The 22,559-nt window shown below is 50.3% G+C and overlaps 1 protein-coding gene and 1 non-coding gene across 2 annotated transcripts in view; both read right to left on the bottom strand.

Annotated features, from left to right (window-relative positions):
- The window catches only part of NAA30 (N-alpha-acetyltransferase 30, NatC catalytic subunit), a 38,225-nt gene extending 21,452 nt beyond the window's left edge, over positions 1 to 16,773 (bottom strand). The window contains exons 1-3 of the mRNA XM_060262656.1: positions 16,675 to 16,773; positions 15,727 to 16,551; positions 3,440 to 3,563 (exon numbers count right to left, since the gene is read on the bottom strand). Coding sequence (XP_060118639.1) covers positions 3,440 to 3,563; positions 15,727 to 16,548 — 946 coding nt within the window. The 5' untranslated portion in view covers positions 16,549 to 16,551; positions 16,675 to 16,773. The remainder of the gene's footprint in view (positions 1 to 3,439; positions 3,564 to 15,726; positions 16,552 to 16,674) is intronic.
- Positions 11,604 to 11,680, bottom strand: TRNAN-GUU (transfer RNA asparagine (anticodon GUU)). Its single transcript has one exon. It is a non-coding gene; the product is annotated as a tRNA-Asn (tRNA).
- Positions 16,774 to 22,559: the final 5,786 nt, after the last annotated feature.

The raw sequence follows: 22,559 nt of genomic DNA, 5'->3' as shown, positions 1-22,559 counted from the left end.
GGTTTTTATGTTTAAAAATTTTAATTGTTAAATTTAAAGTTTTATCTATCTATGTTAATTGTTTGAAATGTTGTTAGCCGCCCTGAGCCGCCTGGGCGGGATAGAAATAAAATTTATTATTATATTATTATTATTATTATTATAATCAATATTCCTCTCATTACTGCTTTATAAGCATCCCATACTGTCTGAAATTCTATATCTTCTTTATCATTTATTTGGAAGAAAGCTTTAGTTTTGTTTTCTAGAGATGTCACTATTTCTTTATTCTGTAGTCAATCTTCATTTAATCTCCATCTTCTCAACTTTTTAGACAATTTTGTAACCCACATTATTGGGTTATGATCAGTCCCTATTTTAGGTAAAATCTCTTATTTTCTTTATTATAAGGCCTAAATCCTTAGTGCCCTACAACATGTCAATTCTGGAAAAAGTATTATGTCTTGCTGAAAAAAAAGGTGTAGTCCCGCACTTCAGGGTTAAATTTTCTCCATATATCTTCCAGGTTTTCTTGTTTGACCAATTCAAAAAGAGACTTTGGCAATTTTCCTTCCTTATTATTTCTTTTTCCCCCAGACCTATCCAGTGTATTCTTAATTGTTCCAGAGATTTTACCATAAAAATTTGTAATCCTTTTGTTTAATATGTACTTCTTGTAGACAAACTATATTACAATTTTGCTTTTTAATCCAATGAAATGTTGCCCTTCTTTTTTGTGGTGAATTTAGTCCATTTACATTCCAAGATAATAATTTGTAATCCATCATGGTGCAAATTCTTTGTGTTCTTCAAAAAATCTATGCTGTTCATGTGTGTTTGTAATTGTAATTGTAATCCTTCTTTCTTGAAGTTCAAAGCTCAAACCTTCAGGTATTATCCACCTCATTTCATTGTCCCGTAATTTTTCTATCCATTTCTTATATGCTCTTCTGTCATTTATCATTTGTCTTGGCAACTCCTTCATAAATTCTTACTCTGCTGCCTCCCACTATCAATGTCTTTTCAAAATTTTCCCCACCATTTCTTTTGTCATAATCTTATAACCACATCTCTTGGTAGATTATTTTTTTTAGCATAAAGTGAATTCACTCTATACATATAGTCATACATGTTTCTAGTCCCTTCAGGATCTTCCTCCAGAAATTCTGCAATTATTTTTATTATACATTCTTTCAAGTCAGTTTCTTCATCCTCAGGTACTCCTCGCAGACGTATCTGAGTCTCCATCAATTTGCAGTCATGAATTGCCACTTTTTCTTGTATTTTTAACAAGGTAGAATCATGTACTTTCACTCTCCCTTCCACCTCTTGCACTTTCTTTGATGTTACCACAGTCTCATTTCTGAGATCCTCTATATATTTTTTAGCTCTTCAATATCTTTTCTAATTTCTTTTTTGGAAGCAGTTATCATCTCCTTCATCCCTTTCATTATCCTGGCTTCCATTGCATCCAATTGGTCCTGCATTTTCTCCAGTGAAGCAGTCCTTGCACGGGTTTGCTTGTGGTCTAACATGTAAAAACACCAAAAAATTTGACCTCACCAAATTAAATTTCAGCTATCAGGTTTAAAAGAGTGAAGCTTGTTTTCTTCAATAAGCCTAATTTCGCCGTCCTCAGAGCCTCCTGGGCTCAGATATTAATTTTTAAAGTTTTTATTTTCTCCAAAATGGTGGTCGCGACTTTCTGCTTTACTTTAAAAAAAATTTTCTTTTTTCCTCTAGAGGCTTCTAAGATGTTTATTAGCAATAACGTCCAATAGCATTTACCTTATAATCATCACCTCTGTCAGCTCCACCAATTTTTAATGTCCCAAACACTTTAAGGTTTATTTAAATTTTGGCCTCCTTGCAATGGCCACCGATGTTATTCTATGATATTATAGTCCTAGAGAAGGCTGGCTGCTTCAATGATTTCCCTTTTTCATCCAATACTTCCTGCTTTACTTGCCACCAAATCCCGTTTTCGCTGGTAGAGAGATCTCACGATGCTTGACATATTTCCTGTGTTGACTGTGGGAGCTGCAGTTCTATGACAATGGGGCTTTTTCTCAGCCCCATCGTAGACCAAACAATAGACCAAAAACCGCAAGAAGACCAAACAATAAATTCCTTTCCAATTTTTAACACTATCCTTTAAGTTTACAAAGTCCAAATTTCGCCCCTTCTTCCAAGCTTTCTAGATTTCAATTTCCCACCTTCTGATTTTATTTTGTTTAACTTTAATTAGTCCCGGAATGAAAGATAGCGATCTGTACCTTTTCTGTAGTTATCCAGATCAACACTGGTCTTGTATAGCTTTAGATGTTTAGTAGTATCAAAGAAGATTAGGATCCTGTCGAGCTTAAGTCAAATAAATGACTCCGGAAACTTCTGCAGATGATGAAAATGGAACTCATCTCCGGAGACCCTTCAAAGACACAAAGGAGCGCCCCCCCCGGACTCCCTTTTAGCCAAAGTAAATCTCCTCAAAGTTTCCTGTGCATATCTTGGACTGATCTCTGACAGAGAAAAGTAGGCAGTAGGCATTACATTGCCTTCCACTACCCCGAACAGAAGTTCCAGCCTGCTTCCCTTCTGAGCAACAGTTCAGCTCGGCATTTTCCAACCCCGGAAGTCAGCCGCTGCCTTCTTCTTTGCATAGTGAGCCAGTCTGATGTAGTGGTTAAGTGCGCGGACTCTTATCTGGGAGAACCGCGTTTGATCCCCACTCCTCCACTTGCAGCTGCTGGAATGGCCTTGGGTTAGCCATAGCTATTGCAGGAGTTGTCCTTGAAAGTGCAGCTTCTGGGAGAGCTCTCTCAGCCTCACCCACCTCACAGGGTGTCTGTTGTGCGGAAGGAAGATATAGGAGAGCTCTGAGACTCTGATTCAGAGAGAAGGGCGGGGTATGAATCTGCAGTCTTCTTCTTTGCATAATGAACCTGGTCTCCCTTGGTGGTCTCCCGTCTAAATACTGACTAAGGTCAACCCTGCTACAGGATAACTCTGTAGCATCCTGACTGTAGAACTGGCTGGAGACTGGTCCATTGGTCTGCTGGTTCCGGTGGAATTTTTTTCTTCTGATTTGCACACTGAACTGCCTGCGTTTGGCACGCTTTGCATATCATACCACAAATGTTCGGCAACAAAATGCAATTATTCTACTGGGAAAAGCAAATGTTCCGTTTGATTTGGAAATTGGCACAGGATTCATTCAGACATTGCAGTTTGTCATATGTGGACTACAATCAGAATGGACGTATGCACTTCTGAAGCAAGAGGAAATTATTCCCAGGACTCCAATGAGAAAAACTCCCAGACTGCACAGAAATGCTTAAGGGCCACATACTGCCATGTCAAGCCAAGAGGCACGTGACATAGAAGGATGCTCACTAATGTTTTATTCCACCCCCTCCACAGTCTTATCAGAGATTTTAAATGACAAGAATGCTATTCTTACCTATGCCTTTTCTTCTGTATTTGGAATCCACGGCTAACATGGCTATATAACCTCTGCGAAACATCTTTTTGTGCATATCCAACTTGCACACGATGGCACCTACACACTCATCTCCTACCATTGCCTTAAAAAAAACACACAAAAAATACTTTTTTTGTAGATTAAGCTGGTAAGACACAGTGCCACAAAAACCCAACATCTTACAGGGACATTTAGAGAGATATAGGAAAAGGCTGCATTCTAGAAATAGTTTTGCTACGCAAAGGACTTTTTTTGCATGAAGACAGATTCAACCTAAGCAAAAAATTTGCAACTCTCAGTAATAATAGTGCAAGTTACGTATTTTGTATCATAAGTTTCAGATACCGGTCCTAAAAAAAATAACATTATGCTCACTGTCTTCAACCTTTATTTGGGTCAGATCATATAAATATATAACAAAAAAGCCCTAAAAATGATCAAAAGGACAGCTTTATTTTATGCAGGTAACACATTCTCAGTTCACACACTCTCTTTCCCCTGTGCTCTTGAAGGAAGATTATGAAAAAAAAATAAACCAGTCAGAGGTTTAATACTCCACTTGGTTGGTTCACAAGCTGCTCTGAAGATAGCAAGGCCTCCAGTTCGCTAACCATGTAGTCAGCAGAGTCAAAAAGGCTGACACTGGAAGCTATTCTGGAATAACTGGTTTAAGAATTTCGACAAAACCCTCTACACAGATCAAATTCAGATTCTGAAATGCAGTCTGGCAAACTTCAAGTCCCTCACTCTTCAGATAAGAATTTAGTTAGATTTTCTTTAGGCATCTTAGAAAATAATTCTCTCCAATACTCTCCTCTGCCTCCTTCACACTTCCACACACCCCTGTGAACTACCCATCATAACTTGAGTGGGTTTTGATGTCCTTATGGTATAAAAATGTCCTTCGCTGCCAGACCTGATATGAACCTATGAAGCTGCCTTCTACCGAATCAGACCCTCGGTCCATCAAAGTCAGGATTGTCTACTCAGACTGGCAGCGGCTCTCCAGGGTCTCAAGCTGAGATTTTTCACACCTATTTGCCTGGACCCTTTTTAGTTGGAGATGCCGGGGATTGAACCTGGGACCTTCTGCTTACCAAGCAGATGCTCTACCACTGAGCTACCATCCCTCCACTGCTCTCCAGGGTCTCAAACTGAGGTTTTTCATGCCTATTTGCCGGGACCCTTTTAGTTGGAGATGCCAGGGATTGAACCTGGGACCTTCTGCTCACCAAGCAGATGCTCTGCCACTGAGCCACAGCCCCTCCCTGTGTCTCTCCAGGGTCTCCAGCTGAGGTTTTTCACACCTACTTGCCTGGACCCTTTTTAGTTGGAGATGCCGGGGATTGAACCTGGGACCTTCTGCTGACCAAGCAGATGCTCTACTACTGAGTGATGATCCCTCCCCAACATATTAAACTGCCTTCTACTGAACCAGACCCTCAGTCCATCAAAGTCAGTATTGTCTACTCAGACCGGCAGCGGCTCTTCAGGGTCTCAAGCTGAGGATTTCCACACCTATTTGCCTGGACCCTTTTTTGGAGATGCCAGGGACTGAACCTGGGACCTTTTGCTTACCAAGCAGATGCTCTACCACTGAGCCACCATCACTCCCCTTTAACATATGAAGCTGTCTTCGACTGAATCAGACTCTCTTGGGGCCATCAAAGTCAGTATTGTCTACTCAGACTGGCAGAGGCTCTCCACGGTCTCAAGCTGAGGTTTTTCACGCCTACTTGCCTGGACCCTTTTTAGTTGGAGATGCCGGGGATTCAACCTGGGACCTTCTGCTTCCCAAGCAGATGCTCTACCACTGAGCCACTGTCCCTCCCCGATATTATTGAAACAGTGGTGTTGTGTGTTAACTGTACATTTCCTAATGTAGTACTCCCATGTGACATGTAGCTTGACTGAATTTCAGTATTGAAAAGAAAAACATCTACAGAAATCATTCCAAGAAAAAAAAAATACAGGTATAGAAATTTGCCAGTGCTAAAATGCTTCCGTAAGAAAAATCTCAACAGCTATCATTGCTGTACAGACCTTTATTTGGTACAAGAGAATTTTAAGTTTAAAATGCAACTAAGTCCAGTGAAAATGTGTTCTGAATTCAACAGTGGAGACCCCCAGTTGGCTGAAAGGTGTATTGTACAGTTTAAATCGACAAAAAGTGTTAGCAAGAACACCAAAATTGTAGCGCCCCCCCCCCCCCCAGTTGCAGTTACTAGGCAGGGAGATGGATTTCAAGCTCTAAAAAAATTCCCCACCTACACAAAAAGCCTGCCTCAGGGAAACTGCACGCATTTTAGATGCACCAGTCAGACGCTAAGGACCGCTGGCATAACGCTAAGAAAATGCCACGTGTAGAGCAGAACACTTCTAATGGGACGATCCGGGCAGAGTTAATCCTTGTGCCAGAAGACAATACACATGGGACAACCGCTTGTGAAGCAAAACTGAAAGTTAGCACCTTTAAAACTGTCTGAGTCAGGGTTGACAACCTCTAGATCAGGGGTGACAAACTCATTTGTTATGAGGGCCGGATCTGACATAAATGAGACCTTGTCAGACCGGGTCATGTCGGGCCGGGTGTGTAACTATTTAAGATTAGGTAGCAGATAAACTTTATAAAGGACACAGACAAACACGACTAAAGATTTTTTTTTAAACTTAAAACATTAGCACTCTTTGGTCTTAAAGGTGCTTTCTTTGTATCTCTCCCGTGGGATCCAGGGAACTGGGCCAAGGAAGCTCTGGCTCTTTCCCTCCCTCCCCAGGGGACCAGAAGGGGGAGGAGCCTCAGCCAATGGGGAGGGAGGGTGGCTCAGTGGTAGAGCATCTGCTTGGTAAGCAGAAGGTCCCAGGTTCAATCCCTGGCATCTCCAAAAAAGGGTCCAGGCAAATAGGTGTGAAAATCCTCAGCTTGAGCCCCTGGAGAGCCGCTGCCAGTCTGAGAAGACAATACTGACTTTGATGGACCAAGGGTCTGATTCAGTATAAGGCAGCTTCATATGTTCATATGTTCAATGGAGAAAACAGAGGTTTTGCTCTGTAGCTCCTGTGCGACTGAGCAAACCTTGCAAAGCAAACTGAGATGCAGAAGGAAGCAAGAGGGAGGGAGAAGGAAGTAGATGACAGCCAGTTGCTCGGGGGCCTGATAGGAGCCATCCGGGGGCCTGATTCAACCCCCAGGCCGCTTGTTTGACACCCCGGCTCTAGATGGTGGCTGGAGATCCCCCAGTATTACAACTGATCTCCCGAATACAGAGATCACCTCCCTGGGACAAAATGACTTAATTTAGAAGTTGGCCTCTATGGCAATAGAGCACGAAGTCCCTCCCCTCCCCTAGCCCCACCCTCCTTTAGGCACCCCTCCTCCAAAAAATCTCCAGGTGTTTCCCAACCCAGAGCTGGCAACCCTAAAATCAAGCGCATTTGGTCTTAAAGGTGACACCTGACTTCTCTTTCACTCTGCTTCAACGGACCGACACATCTGCCCTTTTGAAATTATAAACCAGGGTTCCCCAACCCCTGCGCCATGGACTGGTACCAGTCCGTGGCCTGTTAGCAACTGGGCCTTGAGATGTATAATTATTTCATTATATATTACAACGTAGTAATAATAATAATAGTAGTGAGACGACATTGGATTTATATCCTGCCCTCCACTCCAAATTTCAGAGTCTCAGAGCGGCTCACAATCTCCTTTCCCTTCCTCCCCCACAATAAGCACCCTGTGAGGTGGGTGGGGCGGAGAGGGCTCTCACAGCAGCTGCCCTTTCAAGGACAACCTCTGCCAGAGCTATGGCTGACCCGAGGCCATTCCAGCAGCTGCAAGTGGAGAAGCGGGGAATCAAACCCGGTTCTCCCAGATAAGAGTCCGCACACTTAACCGCTACACCAAACTGGGTTCTACATCAAATCAAGCCCAAGTTCTCCCCGGAATAACTAAACCGAGGCTATTGTACTTTGAAGATGATGATATTGGATTGATATACCGCCCTGTACTCTGAATCTCAGTCTCAGTGGAATCACAATCTCCTCTACTTTCCTGCCCCCCCCACAACAGACACCCTGTGAGGTGGGTGGGGCTGAGAGAGCTCTTACAGGAGCTGCCCTTTCCTTCCTGAGTAGCAATGCAGAGTTCACCATCGCTGAGAGATGCCGAGGAGTGCACAACTGCGACTTTTCCTGCAAGCGCAGAAGGCGCATGATCGATGAAAGGACACAAAGGGCCGGCAGACCCGCCGTAAAAAGTTATAAGACTTTAAAAAAAAAAATCTGGTCGTTCTGTGCTCCAAGTGCATGTTTTGTTGAAAAATAGCAAATTCAAGCAACTGGGTACTTTATCCTAAGACATCCCCTCCTTTATAAGACATTGAAGGGGAGAGGGGGAGTCTGCGGAAGGAAGTGTCTTCCCATAGGAGCAGGGTTCCCGGATCTGAGTTGGGAGAGATTTGGAAGTGAGAGCTTGCAGAGATTTGGAAGTGAAGTCTGAGGAGGGCAGAGTTTGGTGAGGGGAGGGACGGTGGCTCAGTGGTAGAGCATCTGCTTGGTAAGCAAAAGGTCCCAGGTTCAATCCCCGGCATCTCCAACTAAAAAGGGTCCAGACAAATAGGCGTGAAAAACTTCAGCTTTAGACCCTGGAGAGCCGCTGCTGGTCTGAGTAGACAACACTGACTTTGATGGACCGAGGGTCTGATTCAGTATAAGGCAGCTTCATAGGTTCATATATGGCAACTCTGCAAGAGCTCTGGCTGACCCAAGACCATTCCAGCAGGTGCAAGTGGAGGAGTTGGGAATCAAACCCGGTTCTCCCAAGTAAGAGTCTGCACACTTAACCACCCCAAACTAATAGAAATAAAGCGCACAATTGTATCATCCCGAAACCATCGCCCCTCCTCCCAGTCCGTGGAAAAACTGCCTTCCACAAAACCAGATCCTGGTGCCAAAAAGGTTGGGGACCGCTGTTATAAACCCTTACAGTCGGCTAGCTTTATATGACAACGGCCCAGCCGAAGTTGAGAACTTTCAAAGTCGTACCAAGGGGAGCATTACAAGTTCTCCAGAAAACTTCTTGCAAGAAGGGCATTCATGTAGCGAGACCAAGGGCAGAGGCACGCATGCTGCACGACAGGTTGCCCAGGGTTAGTTATTACACAGCAAAATGCACCTGGTGATATTTCCTGCACTCCCTTCGGATGCCGTCATTTTCTTACATATCCTTCTTTAAGGTTCACATGGAGCAGGGTCAAGCTTAGGGCAGGCAGACAGAGCACAGGACTTGATCTCACCAATTTGTTCTCTCGGTGCTGACGTACTGCTCAGACGCAAATAGCCCTCCTACTGATCTGCTGATGGGGAACCTCGTGCTGGCTGAAGACTGCTTGAACCAGAAGGACAGACTGCCAGGAATGAACCCAGAGACTGAGGGACAGCATTATCTTAGGTGACATTTTAGGGAGCCAGTTTGGTGTAATGGTTAAGTGTGCGGACTCTTATCTGGGAGACCTTGGTTTGATTCCCCACTCCTCCACTTGCAGCTGCTGGAATGGCCTTGGGTCAGCCATAGCTCTCGCAGGAGTTGTCCTGGAAAGGGCAGCTGCTGTAAGAGCCCTCTCCGCCCCACCCACCTCACAGGGTGCTTATTGTGGGGGAGGAAGGGAAAGGAGATTGTAGGCCACTCTGAGCCTCTGTCCTTGAAAGGGCAGCTGCTGTGAGAGTCCTCTCAGCCCCACCCACCTCACAGGGTGTCTGTTGTGGGGGAGGAAGGGAAAGGAGATTGTAGGCCGCTCTGAGACTCTGTCCTTGAAAGGGCAGCTGCTGTGAGAGCCCTCTCCAGCCCCACCCACCTCACAGGGTGTCTGTTGTGGGGGAGGAAGGGAAAGGAGATTGTAGGCCGCTCTGAGACTCTGTCCTTGAAAGGGCAGCTGCTGTGAGAGCCCCCTCCGCCCCACCCACCTCACAGGGTGTCTGCTGTGAGGGAAGAAGATAAAGGAGATTGTAGGCCGCTCTGAGACTCTGTCCTTGAAAGGGCAGCTGCTGTGAGAGCCCCCTCCGCCCCACCCACCTCACAGGGTGTCTGCTGTGAGGGAAGAAGATAAAGGAGATTGTAAGCCACTCTTGAGTCTCTGATTCAGAGAGAAGGGTGGGGTATAAATCTGCAATCCTTCTTCATTTTAAGCCACTGAAAACTTCCTTCCGTTAAGAACCAGGTGCCACCAGCACTGTCTGGGCCAGAGAATCCCTAACCTTTTTGAGCCTGCGGACACGTCTGGAATTCTGACTTCGCACGGTGGGCACAAAAGGAAAATGGCTACCACAAAATGGCTGCTGCAGGAGGTGGAGCCAGCCACAAAACTATTCCAAAGCTTAACTTCAGTAACGGAGCGGAGAGAACCTTTTGCTGCGGTGGTAGCTGCTGCCAAAGCAAAGCAAAGCAAGCAAGCAAGAAAACTGCATAGCCCATCAAACTTCCAGTAGTCAATCAGAAGCCACTTGGTCCCACCCACTTCTTTAAAATATTTTGTAGGCACCAGAAAAGGTATCAATGGGAGCTGTGGTGCCCACTGGCACCACGTTGGGGACTTCTGGTTTAGGAACACAGATATATGCGTTTTCTTCATATCCACTCAAAAATACATTCTCCCTCGGGTTAAGGCCAAGCCAGGGCTGACAGAGCCTGTTCAGGTAATCTATCACCACTCAGATGTCAATCAGAATATCACAAAACAGGTAGCTAAGTTCTGTAATGCTTGTCTCGGTATTAGAAAGGCATCTCTCTTGCTTTTGATACTTTTATTAATTTTACTATTCTGTTTTAACCACGGATAATTTTGCCATTCGATGTTTAAATTTGGTTAATTATTAGGCTTTTGCTGGCTTGGTGCCATATAAACAAGCTGACTTGACTATCCACTCAAAATTCCTCTAGGCCTACGCGACAAAGCTCAGCTAAATGGGCTTGCTGAAAAGATGCAGACAGGTAGAATGAGGCTAGAAGTCGTTCGACTGGCGGATAGCTGCCCTTGCTCATGACAGTATTTACACAGTGGACGGACTGAACGTAAGACAAGGAGCCCTTAGCCTCTGAGTTCGTGGACTGTTCTTCCTGTGCACGATCAGCCAAATTCCTGACACACCTTGCCTGAAGAGACATGCCTCGTTACGTGTGCAGGTAAGTGAACAACGTCTGCGTTAAAGGAGCTGAGAATTTAACTTCTGCAAGTCTTCCTGGTTCAGAGCCTTTATCAGCCAGCCTCCAAACCGTGTGCGCATAAACAGGTTTGCACGCTCTTTCCTTCCTGCTGGCATGTCTGAATTCCCTCTACTTGGGGTGAGTGGCACTCAGTTTGCCCAATTTGGTCCCTACAGCAAATTAAGGTTGTTGCAAACCATGGAAAGAAGAGGGGAGCTACATCCAAGAGGGAGAGGGAAGAATGTGTGTGGCAGTGTTATTTGGAGATTGACCCAACAGGGTATCTGAAATAGACTACTGACAGGGCAAAATAAGCTGCCTTCTACTGAATCAGACCCTTGGTCCATCAAAGTCAGTACTGGCTACTCAAATCTGCAGTGGTTCCCCTCAGGCAGAGGTCTTTCACATGACTGCCAGATACTGGGGACTGAACCTGGAGTTACTGGGGACTGAACCTGGGACCTTCTACATGCCAAGCAGGTGCTCTACCATTGAGCCACAGCCCCTTGGGCAACCGAGCTGGAATGTCACGTAAGTAAACAGCATAACTGAGCCATTTAGATTCTCTGTTTGCTTAAGAAGAAGAATGCACGGTGAGGGCATGATTTTGAATATGACACTTCACCTACTATAGAACATTCGACGCTCACAAGACTTGTGCTTACTGGGCACCAACACAAAGAGCAAGGGGACGACTGTAGCTTTGTACCACTAACTTATCAGTAGTGGTGTATTCCACAAGAAGCTATTGCACTTCAAGGAAACATAACTACGAAAAACAATTTTCTGTGTTTACAAAGGGCAATACATGAATATATGAAGCTGCCTTATACTGAATCAGACCCTGGGTCCATCAAAGTCAGTATTATCTACTCAGACTGGCAGCAGCTCTCTAGGGTCTCAAGGTAAGGTTTTTCACGCCTATTTACAAAGGACCCTTTTAGTTGGGAGATGTCAGGGATTGAACCTGGGACCTTCTGCTTAACAAGCAGATGCTCTGCCACTGAGCCACCGTCCCTCCCCTGCTCTCCAGGGTCTCAAGCTGAGGTTTTTCACGCCTACTTGCCTGGATCCTTTTATTTGGAGATGCCGGGGATTGAACATGGGACCTTCTGCTTACCAAGCAGATGCTCTACCACTGAGCCACTGTCCCTCCCCTGCTCTCCAGCTGAGGTTTTTCACGCCTACTTGCCTGGACCCTTTTACTTGGAGATGCCGGGGATTGAACATGGGACCTTCTGCTTACCAAGCAGATGCTCTACCACTGAGCCACCGTCCCTCCCCTGCTCTTCAGGGTCTCAAGCTGAGGTTTTTCACGCCTACTTGCCTGGACCCTTTTACTTGGAGATGCCGGGGATTGAACCTGGGACCTTCTGCTTACCAAGTAGATGTTCTACCACTGAGCCACCGTCCCGCCCCTGCTCTCCAGGGTCTCAAGCGAAGGTTTTTCACGCCTATTTGCCTGGACCCATTTAATTGGAGATGCCAGGGATTGAACCTGGGACCTTCTGCTTACCAAGCAGATGCTCTACCACTGAGCCACCGTCCCTCCCCTGCTCTCCAGGGTCTCAAGCTGAGATTTTTCGCCCCTCTTTGCCTGGACCCTTTTAGTTGGAGATGCCGGGGATTGAACCTGGGACCTTCTGCTTACCAAGCAAATGCTCTACCACTGAGCCACCGTCCCTCCCTCAAAGTAAAGTATACATAAAGTATCGAACACACACTACGTAAGATTATTTACGTCTGAGGGTTAACAAGTGCGTGCGAGGAACTAAACATCTTGAGGCATAACGTCTAAAAACCCACAGAGCTTTAGGGGCATTTCCTGAAGATACTGGATAGCCATAGCTTCCTCACAAGTAGCCGCACCAGCAACCCTGAATCGCAAACATTTAGCCGCTTGTTAAAAGAGTTTCACAACCACAGCTTTGTCGTGTGTTCAAGTACTGCATCCTGGAGGATCAAACCTGCATATGAGGAGGAGGTTTTTTTTTTTTAAAGAGACAAGACTTGCAAGCACCGGAAGCTGCGCGCAACAAAGATTTTTGGCTGACTCAAGTTCAGATGCTTAAAAGGCTTTCCTTGAAAGCAGATGCCCGTAAACATCCTCAGCCTTTGTACCAAATACAGCACGGAGTTAGCGTTATACCCAAACGTGGAGTTCAGCCTTGCTGCTGCAGGGGTCGAACCGGGGACTTTTGAAATCATACACCGCCAAAATAAAATGGGTTACGATCTGCTGCTGTAAGAATACAAGAAGAAGATGATATTGGATTTATATCCCGCCTTCCACTCCGAAGAGTCTCAGAGCGGCTCACAATCTCCTTTACCTTCCTCCCCCACAACAGACACCCTGTGAGGTAGATGAAGATATTGGATTTATATCCCGCCCTCCACTCCGAAGAGTCTCAGAGGGGCTCACAATCTCCTTTACCTTCTTCCCCCACAACAGACACCATGTGAGGTAGATGAAGATATTGGATTTGTATCCCGCCCTCCACTCCGAAGAGTCTCAGAGCGGCTCACAATCTCCTTTTCCTTCCTCCCCCACAACAGACATCCTGTGAGGTGCGTGGGGCTGGAGAGGGCTCTCACAGCAGCTGCCCTTTCAAGGACAACCTCTGCCAGAGCTATGGCTGACCCAAGGCCATGCTAGCAGGTGCAAATGGAGGAGTGGGGAATCAAACCCGGCTCTCCCAGATAAGAGTCCGCACACTTCACCACTACACCAAACCGGCTCTCCATGATTGGGTGAGGCTGAGAGGGCTCTCACAGAAGCTGCCCTTTCAAGGACTGCATGATTCAAAGATCACCAAAGGAAAAGGCCTATGAGCAATGTTAGCTGGTATTGTCAGTGTGAGTAGCAAAACCTTGAAGATTCTGTCCCAAAAAAAACTATCGCTGCCTCTCTTGTATTTATCCATCGATAACCGATGCTGTGGTTTTGTGTGTCTGCGAGCCCATAAAAAGAAGCCCAGTTTTAGTAAAAGCTCATAAGCATAAACCCACCCTCTTTCTAAGTAGCTGGTTAAAACACTCCCCCTCCCCAACATTTCCTTTAAAAAGACCACATGAACAGCCTGTCACGCTTCCATGGTTCCAAGAATTAACATATTAAAATTACAACCCCCCCACCCCAGTTATTAAAAGCAAGAAGTCGTCCATCAAGTTCTTTGAATAATAAACTTTACATTCAACATCAGCTTATTGTGGTTATTAAGTCATATTATAATTAGCGTTGTCTTGGACACCGTCTAGCTCTGCTTTTCAGTTACTCATCAGATAACAGCACAGCTTTGATCCTGAGACTTGTTACTGCCCCTACATATGCTTCTATAGAATTAGCCATTAGCTAAAGAACTAAATTTGAGTTCTATGCAAGCAGTTCACAGGCCAGAAGAAGACGACTGCAGATTTATACACTGTCCTTCTCTCTGAATCAGACACTCAGAGGAGCTTACAATCTCCTATATCTTCTCCCCCCACAACAGACACCCTGGGAGGAGGGTGGGGCTGAGAGGGCTCTCACAGCAGCTGCCCTTTCAAGGACAACTTCTGATAGCTATGGCTAACCCATTCCAGCAGCTGCAAGTGGGGGAGTAGAGAATCAAACCCGGTTCTCCCAGGTAAGAGTCCGCACACTTAACCACTACACCAGCCTCACTCCTGACACATGAGAACACTAACATTTCTACCGGGAACAATGAAATGCAACATAAACAATAAGACAAAACCACTTAACTAGATGTAGAAGTTTCCCCTTTTCTGTCACCACGCTCATTATCTTCTCTTCAAAGGCAACATTTTAATGGTAAAAATTAAGCCAGTGCTGCATGCAATATAAATCTGACAAATACATGGTATTTCTACGGTTTCCTCCTATCTCCTGCTCCAAATGTTCTGAAACTTTCCCAAGTGTTAGTGCTTTGTTGTTCTACCTTAACTATTCTAACACTACTGTCACCGAATAATATTAGTTTGTTTCAGGATAGGGCAAGGAAAAAGACCTCCCCCTCCCCCCGTAAAACTAGAATTCAGCTTGGGCACTGAGCACACACTTATTTTTATGTATGTAAAAGAATGGGTCAAACGTCCACCTTCACTGAGTGATTACAAAGCAGAAAGGTGTTTGAAGGGTACACAAGCCGTGCAGAGAATTACTGCGAAGGGTTTCAAAATGCCCATTTTCAGAGTAACCTAGAAATTAAACAGGCATAGTAAGGAGATCCCTTGCAACACCAATTTAGACTGCCAAGTGCATTACCACACCACACCTTTGGTACAGAACTCCGCTCAAATGAAAACTTGCATATATCAATTAACTGTATCTATTAAATCATGGTGTCTATTTTGCACACAATTTATCTTGCCAGACTTGTCAGCAAAGCACACCATACAGATGTTTTGCTCAACCCCCCCCCCCCCCCAACTTTATTCCTCTTTAAGAACATAAGAGCCCTACTTGATCAGACCAGCTAGCTCAGCATTCTGTTTCGCACAGTGACCTACCAGATTCTCTGCAGGTCCAATAACAGGGCATAGAGGGAGAAACCTTCATTAGAACATCAGAAGAGCCCTGCTGGATCAGACCAGTGGTCCATCTAGTCCAGCATCCTGCCTCACACAGTGGCCACCCAGTTCCTCTGAATGGCCAACAACAGGGCATAGAGGCGGAGGCCTTCATTAGATCAGAAGAGCCCTGCTAGATCAGACCAGGGGTCCATCTAGTCCAGCATCCTGCCTCACACAGCGGCCAATCAGTTTCTCTGGAGGGCCAACAGAGCATAGAGGCCAAAGCCTTCATAAAAACATCAGATAAGCTCTGCTAGATCAGACAGTGGTCCATCCAGCCCAGCATCCTGTCTCACACAGTGGCCAAGCAGTTCCTCCGGAGGGTCAACAAGCAAAGTACGGAGACCGAGGCCTTCCCGATGTTGCCTCCTAAAACCAGTATTCAGAGTTTACTGTTTCTACCTGCCGTGCTGCACTTTCTCCTCCTAACCCTGCGCGCGCACCCCCTATCCTAAGCGCCCCCTTCTCTTTCTCCCTGTCCCCCTCCCCAACTTACCAAAAAGCAAAGCTGAGGCCAGTTGTGGATAAAATACCTATATGTGTAAATGGAGTAGGGTTCAGACAGATCTTTGGTGATCAGTCTCATGATATCAGGCATCTGCAGCTCTGACTCGTAGCGGACGTATCGTATCGTGAGGTCCCCCGACGTCTCCTCCTCCACCTGTGGGGCCCAGGAAGAGTCCGTGGGGGGGCTTTTTTGCAAACTGCAGCTGGACGCCAACGACCGGGAGAGGAGGAGCAGCGACTCCTCCTCCTCCTCCCTCCCCACCTCCTGCTGCTGGCCTCCTCCTCCTCCTCCATCTTCCTCCTCCTCCTCTTCCTCACCCCCCGCCACCCCGTTCCTGTCCCCAGCCGAGGAGGCCGAATCCTGGTGGTGGCGGCGGGGGTGGTGCTGCGGTGCGGGCGGTGCAGTCCTGGCCTGGGCCCGGGGGACCCGGTGGTGGTTGCTGAGCGAGGAGGGGGGAGGCGGAGGCGGCCCCTCTTCTTGCTGCTGCTGCTGCCCGTGTCCCATCGCCTTGCTGAGGCCTTCGCTGCTGCTCAGGATCTTGCCCTTGAGGGAGCTGCGCAGGCGCTGCCGCAGGTCCGGCGGGGCGGCGATGAGGCCGTTGAGCTGGTGGTTGCGGCGGTGCGGCGGGCAGGGCCGGCGGCGGAGGGGGGGGCGGCAGGCGGGGCCCTCCCCGCCCTCATGCCCGGCCTCGCCTTCCTCCTCCTCTTCCTCCTCGGCGGCGGCTCCCGGGAAGGGCGACAGGAGCGAGGCGGCGGCGTCTCCCGGCGGCGGGGCGAGGAGGCTGCTAGGCCCGGGCGGAACCTCGGCCATGTCCTGAGGCGGGAGGAGAGAAAAGGGAAAGTGAGCGGAGGAAGGCCCGGCCCCCGCCCTTCAGCCGCCGGCCCCCGCCCAAGCGACCGCCGCCGCTCGGCCCCCGGCCGCTCCCCGCCTCCTCACCCCCGAATCCCCTCAGCGGCGGCGGCGGCGTCTCCCGCTCCCCTTCTCCGCTCCTCCTCATCCAGCGGCCGTAAAGCGAGGCCGGGTTTCCTGTCAGGCTCCGCGCGAGGGGGGAAAGCGAGCGGGCGCGCGCGCGACGTTTCGCGACCTCGCTTGACGGCCGGCACTTGGGAAGGAAGGGAGGGGAAGGGCGCGCGGAGGGGAGAGGGAAAGGGGGCAAGGCGAGGGGGCGTGGCTTTGCTAGGCGAGAATCGCTCCGCCCCGCCCCTCCGTTTGAGCCTAACGCGCGACGCTCGCTCGCTTTACGGGCTGTCCCTCGGGAAAGCCGAAGCTGTCCCGTCCTTCTTTTCTTATCTCTATGGTCAGTGAAAGGGAAGGTGCCCCGGACGACGCCTTTTTTTTTGGTCTTGCCTATTATGGAGCGGCCTTCGGCGCAGGCGCAGATCAGTGCGGAGCTGAGGAAAAACCGGAGAGAAAGTGTAGAAGGGGCGGGGCTTAAGTAACCCCCTCAGATTGAGACGGGGCGGGGCTGGTCTTTTTTTTCGTACACGTGTTTGCATGTTCACACGTATACCCAAGCACACATAAATAATACCTCATCCAAGACTCCCTGAGCAGGTGTAGCAGCCATGTAAGGTTGCCAACCTCCAGGCGGGTAAATAACAAAAAAACTGCCAAGAGACACCATAAATTTTAAACAACCCAGATAGTGTAATGTAGAGGTCAGTGGTGTTCTGACCAAGCTTGCACATGGAACTTCAAATAGAAAAGAGCATGTAGCAAAAAGATTGTAACGTACTCGAGGCGGAGACGAGAGTAGGGCAACATGGTTTATTAGGAGCACGTTGCAAGAGAGAGAGCACGCGGGCCGGGTCCCGCTTATATACAATCCCGGGTACTGCCTACTGGGTTGGTCGGGCCAATCCAGCCCCTTTAAACTTCCCGCCACAGCTGTAGATAGGCGGGGACAGGCTCCCGGCGCTGGGGCTCCTGGGACTGCCCAGTTGCCCCCCCCCGTCGGGTCGCATGACATTTCTTGATACACTACACCCCTCCCCCCCTGGTTAATGTACAAAGTCCTGTAAGTATGCGGGGGGCCGGCGCTCCCGAGTGGACCGTCGGGGGGGTCCCGGTGTCGGCGGCGCGGCCGCCGAGGATGGTGCCTCGGTAGGTCCTGGGGTGGACGGGGGCGGCCCGTCTGGTTCAGCGGATCCCTCGGGCTCAGTCGGTTCCGGTCCCTCCGGCGCCCGCATCACGGATGTTGGGATCGCGTCCTCTAGGCGGTCACCGTTAGGCTCCTCGCTGGATATAGCCTCGTCCGTGTCTGTGGGGGCCTCCGGAAGGGTGCGGCGCCTCAACTGGTCAATGTGCCGCCGTAGTACCTGGCCCCCCTCCGTTGATATGTCGTAGTGGCGGGACCCGGTTACCCTCAGTACCCGCCCCGCCACCCAATCGGGGCCCCTAGCATAGTTTCTGGCGAAAACTGGGTCGCCCGCGAAGAAGCCCCGGGCGGCGTCTCGGACTTCGGGGCTCCCGCGGGTGTCTGAAGCTCGGTCGGGATGCAGCCGGTCCAGCCGGGTTATGAGTTTGCGTCCCATGAGGAGCTCAGCCGGGCTGACTCCTGTGACCGGGTTAGGGGTGATCCGATTATCGAAGAGGAACGCGGCCAGCCTGTGGTCCCAGTCCCCCTGTACAATCCGGCCGAGGGCCTCCTTTGTTGTGCGGACCATCCGCTCCGCCTGGCCGTTGGTGGCCGGATGGAAGGGAGCCGACCTTATGTGCCTGATCAGATATCTTTGCAGGAACGCCTGGAAGTCGGCTGAGGTGAAGGCGGCCCCGTTATCAGAGACTATGGTGTCCGGGATGCCATGTGTGCATAGGACCCTGCGCAGAGCTCTGATCGCGGCTGTGGACGAGGTGGACCCTACGGGGATGACCTCCAGCCATTTGGTGTAGGAGTCCACCATTATGATGAAGGTCTGCCCCTGGAATGGGCCCGCAAAGTCGATATGGAGCCTCGACCATGGTTTCCGGGTGGACTCCCACCTAGTGACGGGGGCGCTGGGCGGCTCGGGCCGTGATTCCTGGCAGGTCTGGCACCCGCGGACCCAGCCCTCGATCTCCCCGTCCATTCCCGGCCACCAGACGTAGCTCCTGGCCAGAGCCTTCATCCGCACTATGCCGGGATGAGTCTCGTGTAGGGATTCTAGAACACGCTTTTGGAGCGGGGGTGGAATCACTACCCTACTGCCCCAAAGTATGCAGCCCTTGTGTGCGGCTAATTCCTCCCTCCTCGCCTTGTAAGGCTTGAATTCTTCCCCCATGTTTCCCTCTGGCCACCCCCTCACCACCCAGTCGAGCACCCGTGCCAGTGTCCTGTGTTTCTGGGTGGCCTTGGCCACCTCCGCTGCGTGGAGGGGCGGCTCTGGGAGGCTCTCTATCATCATGACCTGGTGTGCGGGTGCGGGGTCCGGACCCGTCTCCGGCAGCGGCAAACGGCTAAGCGCATCCGCGTGTCCCATAGCCTTGCCGGCCCTATGAACCAGTGTGTACGTGTATGAGTTGAGGAATTGGTTCCACCTCAACACGCGCTGTGAGAGTATTTGGGGGGTTTGTCGGTCTGGGGCCAGTAGACCTAAGAGGGGCTTGTGGTCCGTGGCAATGGTGAACCTTCTCCCATATAGATACTCATGGAACTTCCGGACCCCTGCCACGATTGCCAGGGCCTCTTTATCTATTTGCGCGTAGTTGCGCTCGGCTGAAGTGAGTGTGCGGGAGTAATATGCGACCGGTACCTCCCTCCCGTCCGGAAGCTGGTGCCCCAGGACTGCTCCCACCCCATACGGCGACGCATCGCAGGCCAGGATGACGGGGAGGGCCTCGTCAAAATGGTGGAGCACCGCATTGGACACCAGGACGTCCTTGACCGCCTGAAACGCCGCGGCCTGTCGCTTGCCCCAAACCCAAGGGGCTTTTTTGTCCAGCAGCCGGTGAAGGGGTTCCGCCAAGGCTGCCTTGTGGGGGAGGAAGGAGTGGTAAAAGTTGAGCACCCCCAAGAAGCTTTGGAGCTCCGCTTTACAAGTGGGAGCCGGAGCTTGCACTATGGCTCGGGTCTTTTCTTCCGTGGGGTGGATGCCTGCTGCGTCGACGGCGAACCCCAGAAACTCCACCCGTGGAACCCCCAGCAAGCATTTCTCTCTCTTGACCTTGAGCCCCGCTGCCTGGAACCGGCGGAGCACCTCTCGAAGGCGGTTGCCGAATTCATCGGGGTCCGGGGCGGCGACTAAAACGTCGTCGAAAAACGGCTGGACTCCTGGGATCCCTTTAAGGAGAGCGTCCATTAGGCTCTGGAAAATCCCCGGAGCGACGCTAACCCCGAACTGAAGTCTCTTTACCCGGAAAGCCCCCCTGTGGGTCACGATCGTTTGGGCCTCCGCCGTCTTATTGTCTACTGGGAGCTGCTGGTAGGCCTGGGCCAGGTCTAGCTTCCCAAATATCCTAGCCCCCGCTAGGGCGGCCAGGACATGGCTCACCACCGGCACTGGGTAGGGGTTGTCCTGTAGTGCCTTGTTTATGGTGCATTTATAATCGGCACAGATCCGCACCTCCCCGTTCGGCTTGATGGGGGTAACTATGGGGGTTTCCCAGGTGGCGTAGTCCACCGGCTCGAGGACGTCTTGTGCCGTGAGGCGGTCTAACTCTGCCTCAATCTTAGGTTTCAAGGCGAATGGAACCCTCCTGGCCTTGAGCCGAATCGGTCTGACCGCGGGATCTAGGGGCAAGGAGATGGGCGGCCCCCGGTAGCTCCCTAGGGACCCATCGAATACCTCGGGGAATTCCTTGCAAATCTCCCCGAACCCCCGGGGCGTGATGGTCTGGCCCACCCCCTCCACTCGGATTCCCAAGGGTTTGAACCAGGCCAGACCTAGCAGGGTGGCCAGCTGGCGCTTAACCACCAGGATGTCCAGCGGGCCGTGGAAGGACCCCCGCTCGACTTGTACCCGCGCCCACCCCGCAATTTGCACCGGGTTCTTCTGGAAGTCCCGGAGTATGAAGTCTGCCGGCCGAAGTTGCAGCCGCTGGCGGGGACACAGTTCTCTTAGGGTTTCTTCCGCAATCAGGGAAATGGAGGACCCTGAGTCCACCTCCATTTGGCAGGGGTTCCCCTCTATAAGGACCGCCACTTTGATTTTATCGGGGGAATCGTGGGGCAAGTTCAGTACCTGTAGGGACGTGGAGTCTACCGCGTGGGACTCCGCGGACTCGTGGTACGTGGTCGGCTTCCTGCGGTTGGGCTTGGCTCGGCAAGCCCTGGCAATGTGGCCGGTCTTTCCGCAGCTCCTGCAGTCCCAGGTCCGGTATTGGCAGTCTCTCCGCTCGTGGGGGCCGCCGCAGCTGGCGCACTTGGTGGCCGGGGCTCTCTCCGACGCTGGTGGTCGGTCGGTCGCTCGGGGGCGTTGGGTCGCTCTGTTGGGTGGCCCGGCTGGGCGGTGTAGCTGATGGGCTTCCTCCTCCTCGGGGCCGTCGTGGTCCAGCTCTCCGTGGTGGGCAGCCTCCATCTTGGCCCGGGGAAACGTTCGTGCGGTTCGTTCCCATGCCACCGCTTCGCTGAAGGCGGCCTGGAGAGTGAGCTCTTCTTTGGCGAAGAGCTTCTGCTGGAGCCTCTCGTCGCGGAGGCCCCACGTGAATCTGTCCGCCAGGGCTTCCTCCAGTTGGGGAAGGTTGCAGTTCCCGGCGAGTTTGCGGAGGGCCGCCAGGTAGTCCGCGGCGGACTCGCCCGCGATCTGGTCCCGTTTGTGGAACAGGAACCTGCGAGCCACCCGCGAAGGCTGTGGTGAGAAGTGTCCCGTGAGGAGTCGGATGATCTCGTCGTAGGATTTCTCTGTCAGACGGGCGGGTGCCGAGAGACCCTTGGCGATCTCAAACGTGGCAGGCCCGCAGACGCTCATGAGAACGTCCCTCTTTGCTCCGGCGTCAGTGATCTTGTTGGCCCGGAGGTAGAACTCGACCCGCTCCGCGTAGGACTCCCATCCCTCTGGGTTGGTCGGGTCGAAGGGCTCGAGGTAGCCGGTGATCCCGCCTTGGTTGGCCATGATGGCGGCGGCGGTCGCTTGTTGCCCAGATCTCCGTCGTAGCCGCTGAGGCTAGAATCCCACCTTCGTCGCCAGTGTAACGTACTCGAGGCGGAGACGAGAGTAGGGCAACATGGTTTATTAGGAGCACGTTGCAAGAGAGAGAGCACGCGGGCCGGGTCCCGCTTATATACAATCCCGGGTACTGCCTACTGGGTTGGTCGGGCCAATCCAGCCCCTTTAAACTTCCCGCCACAGCTGTAGATAGGCGGGGACAGGCTCCCGGCGCTGGGGCTCCTGGGACTGCCCAGTTGCCCCCCCCGTCGGGTCGCATGACATTTCTTGATACACTACAAAGATATTCACAGAAGACAGTTCAAAAACAATCTTTCCATTCACAAAGGAGCAACAATATTCCAGGATTTAATTCATAGAACTAAAGGAAGCCCTTCCAAAGACGTCTGTTCTAGATATCAAGACGTTTCATCCGTCTTTGGAGGCTTATTTATCACTGGGACCCAATCTTAACAATACATTCACAGAAGACCAACAAGGTTCAGAACATGTCTGTTAGATCTCCAATCTGAAACGTCTTGATATCTAGAACAGACATCTTTGGAAGGGCTTCTTTTAGTTCTATGAACTGAATCCTGGAATATTGTTACTCCTTTGTGAATGGAAAGACTGTTTTTGAACTGTCTTCTGTGAATGTCTTTTTGCTACATGCTCTTGTCTATTTGAAGTTCCATGTGCAAGCTTGGTCAGAACACCACTGACCTCTACATTACACTGTCTGGTTGTTTAAAATTTATG

This window comes from Heteronotia binoei, chromosome 21 (assembly GCF_032191835.1).
Source record: "Heteronotia binoei isolate CCM8104 ecotype False Entrance Well chromosome 21, APGP_CSIRO_Hbin_v1, whole genome shotgun sequence".
NCBI classification, from domain to species: domain Eukaryota; kingdom Metazoa; phylum Chordata; class Lepidosauria; order Squamata; family Gekkonidae; genus Heteronotia; species Heteronotia binoei.
This window is presented reverse-complemented; position numbering and strand designations above follow the sequence as displayed.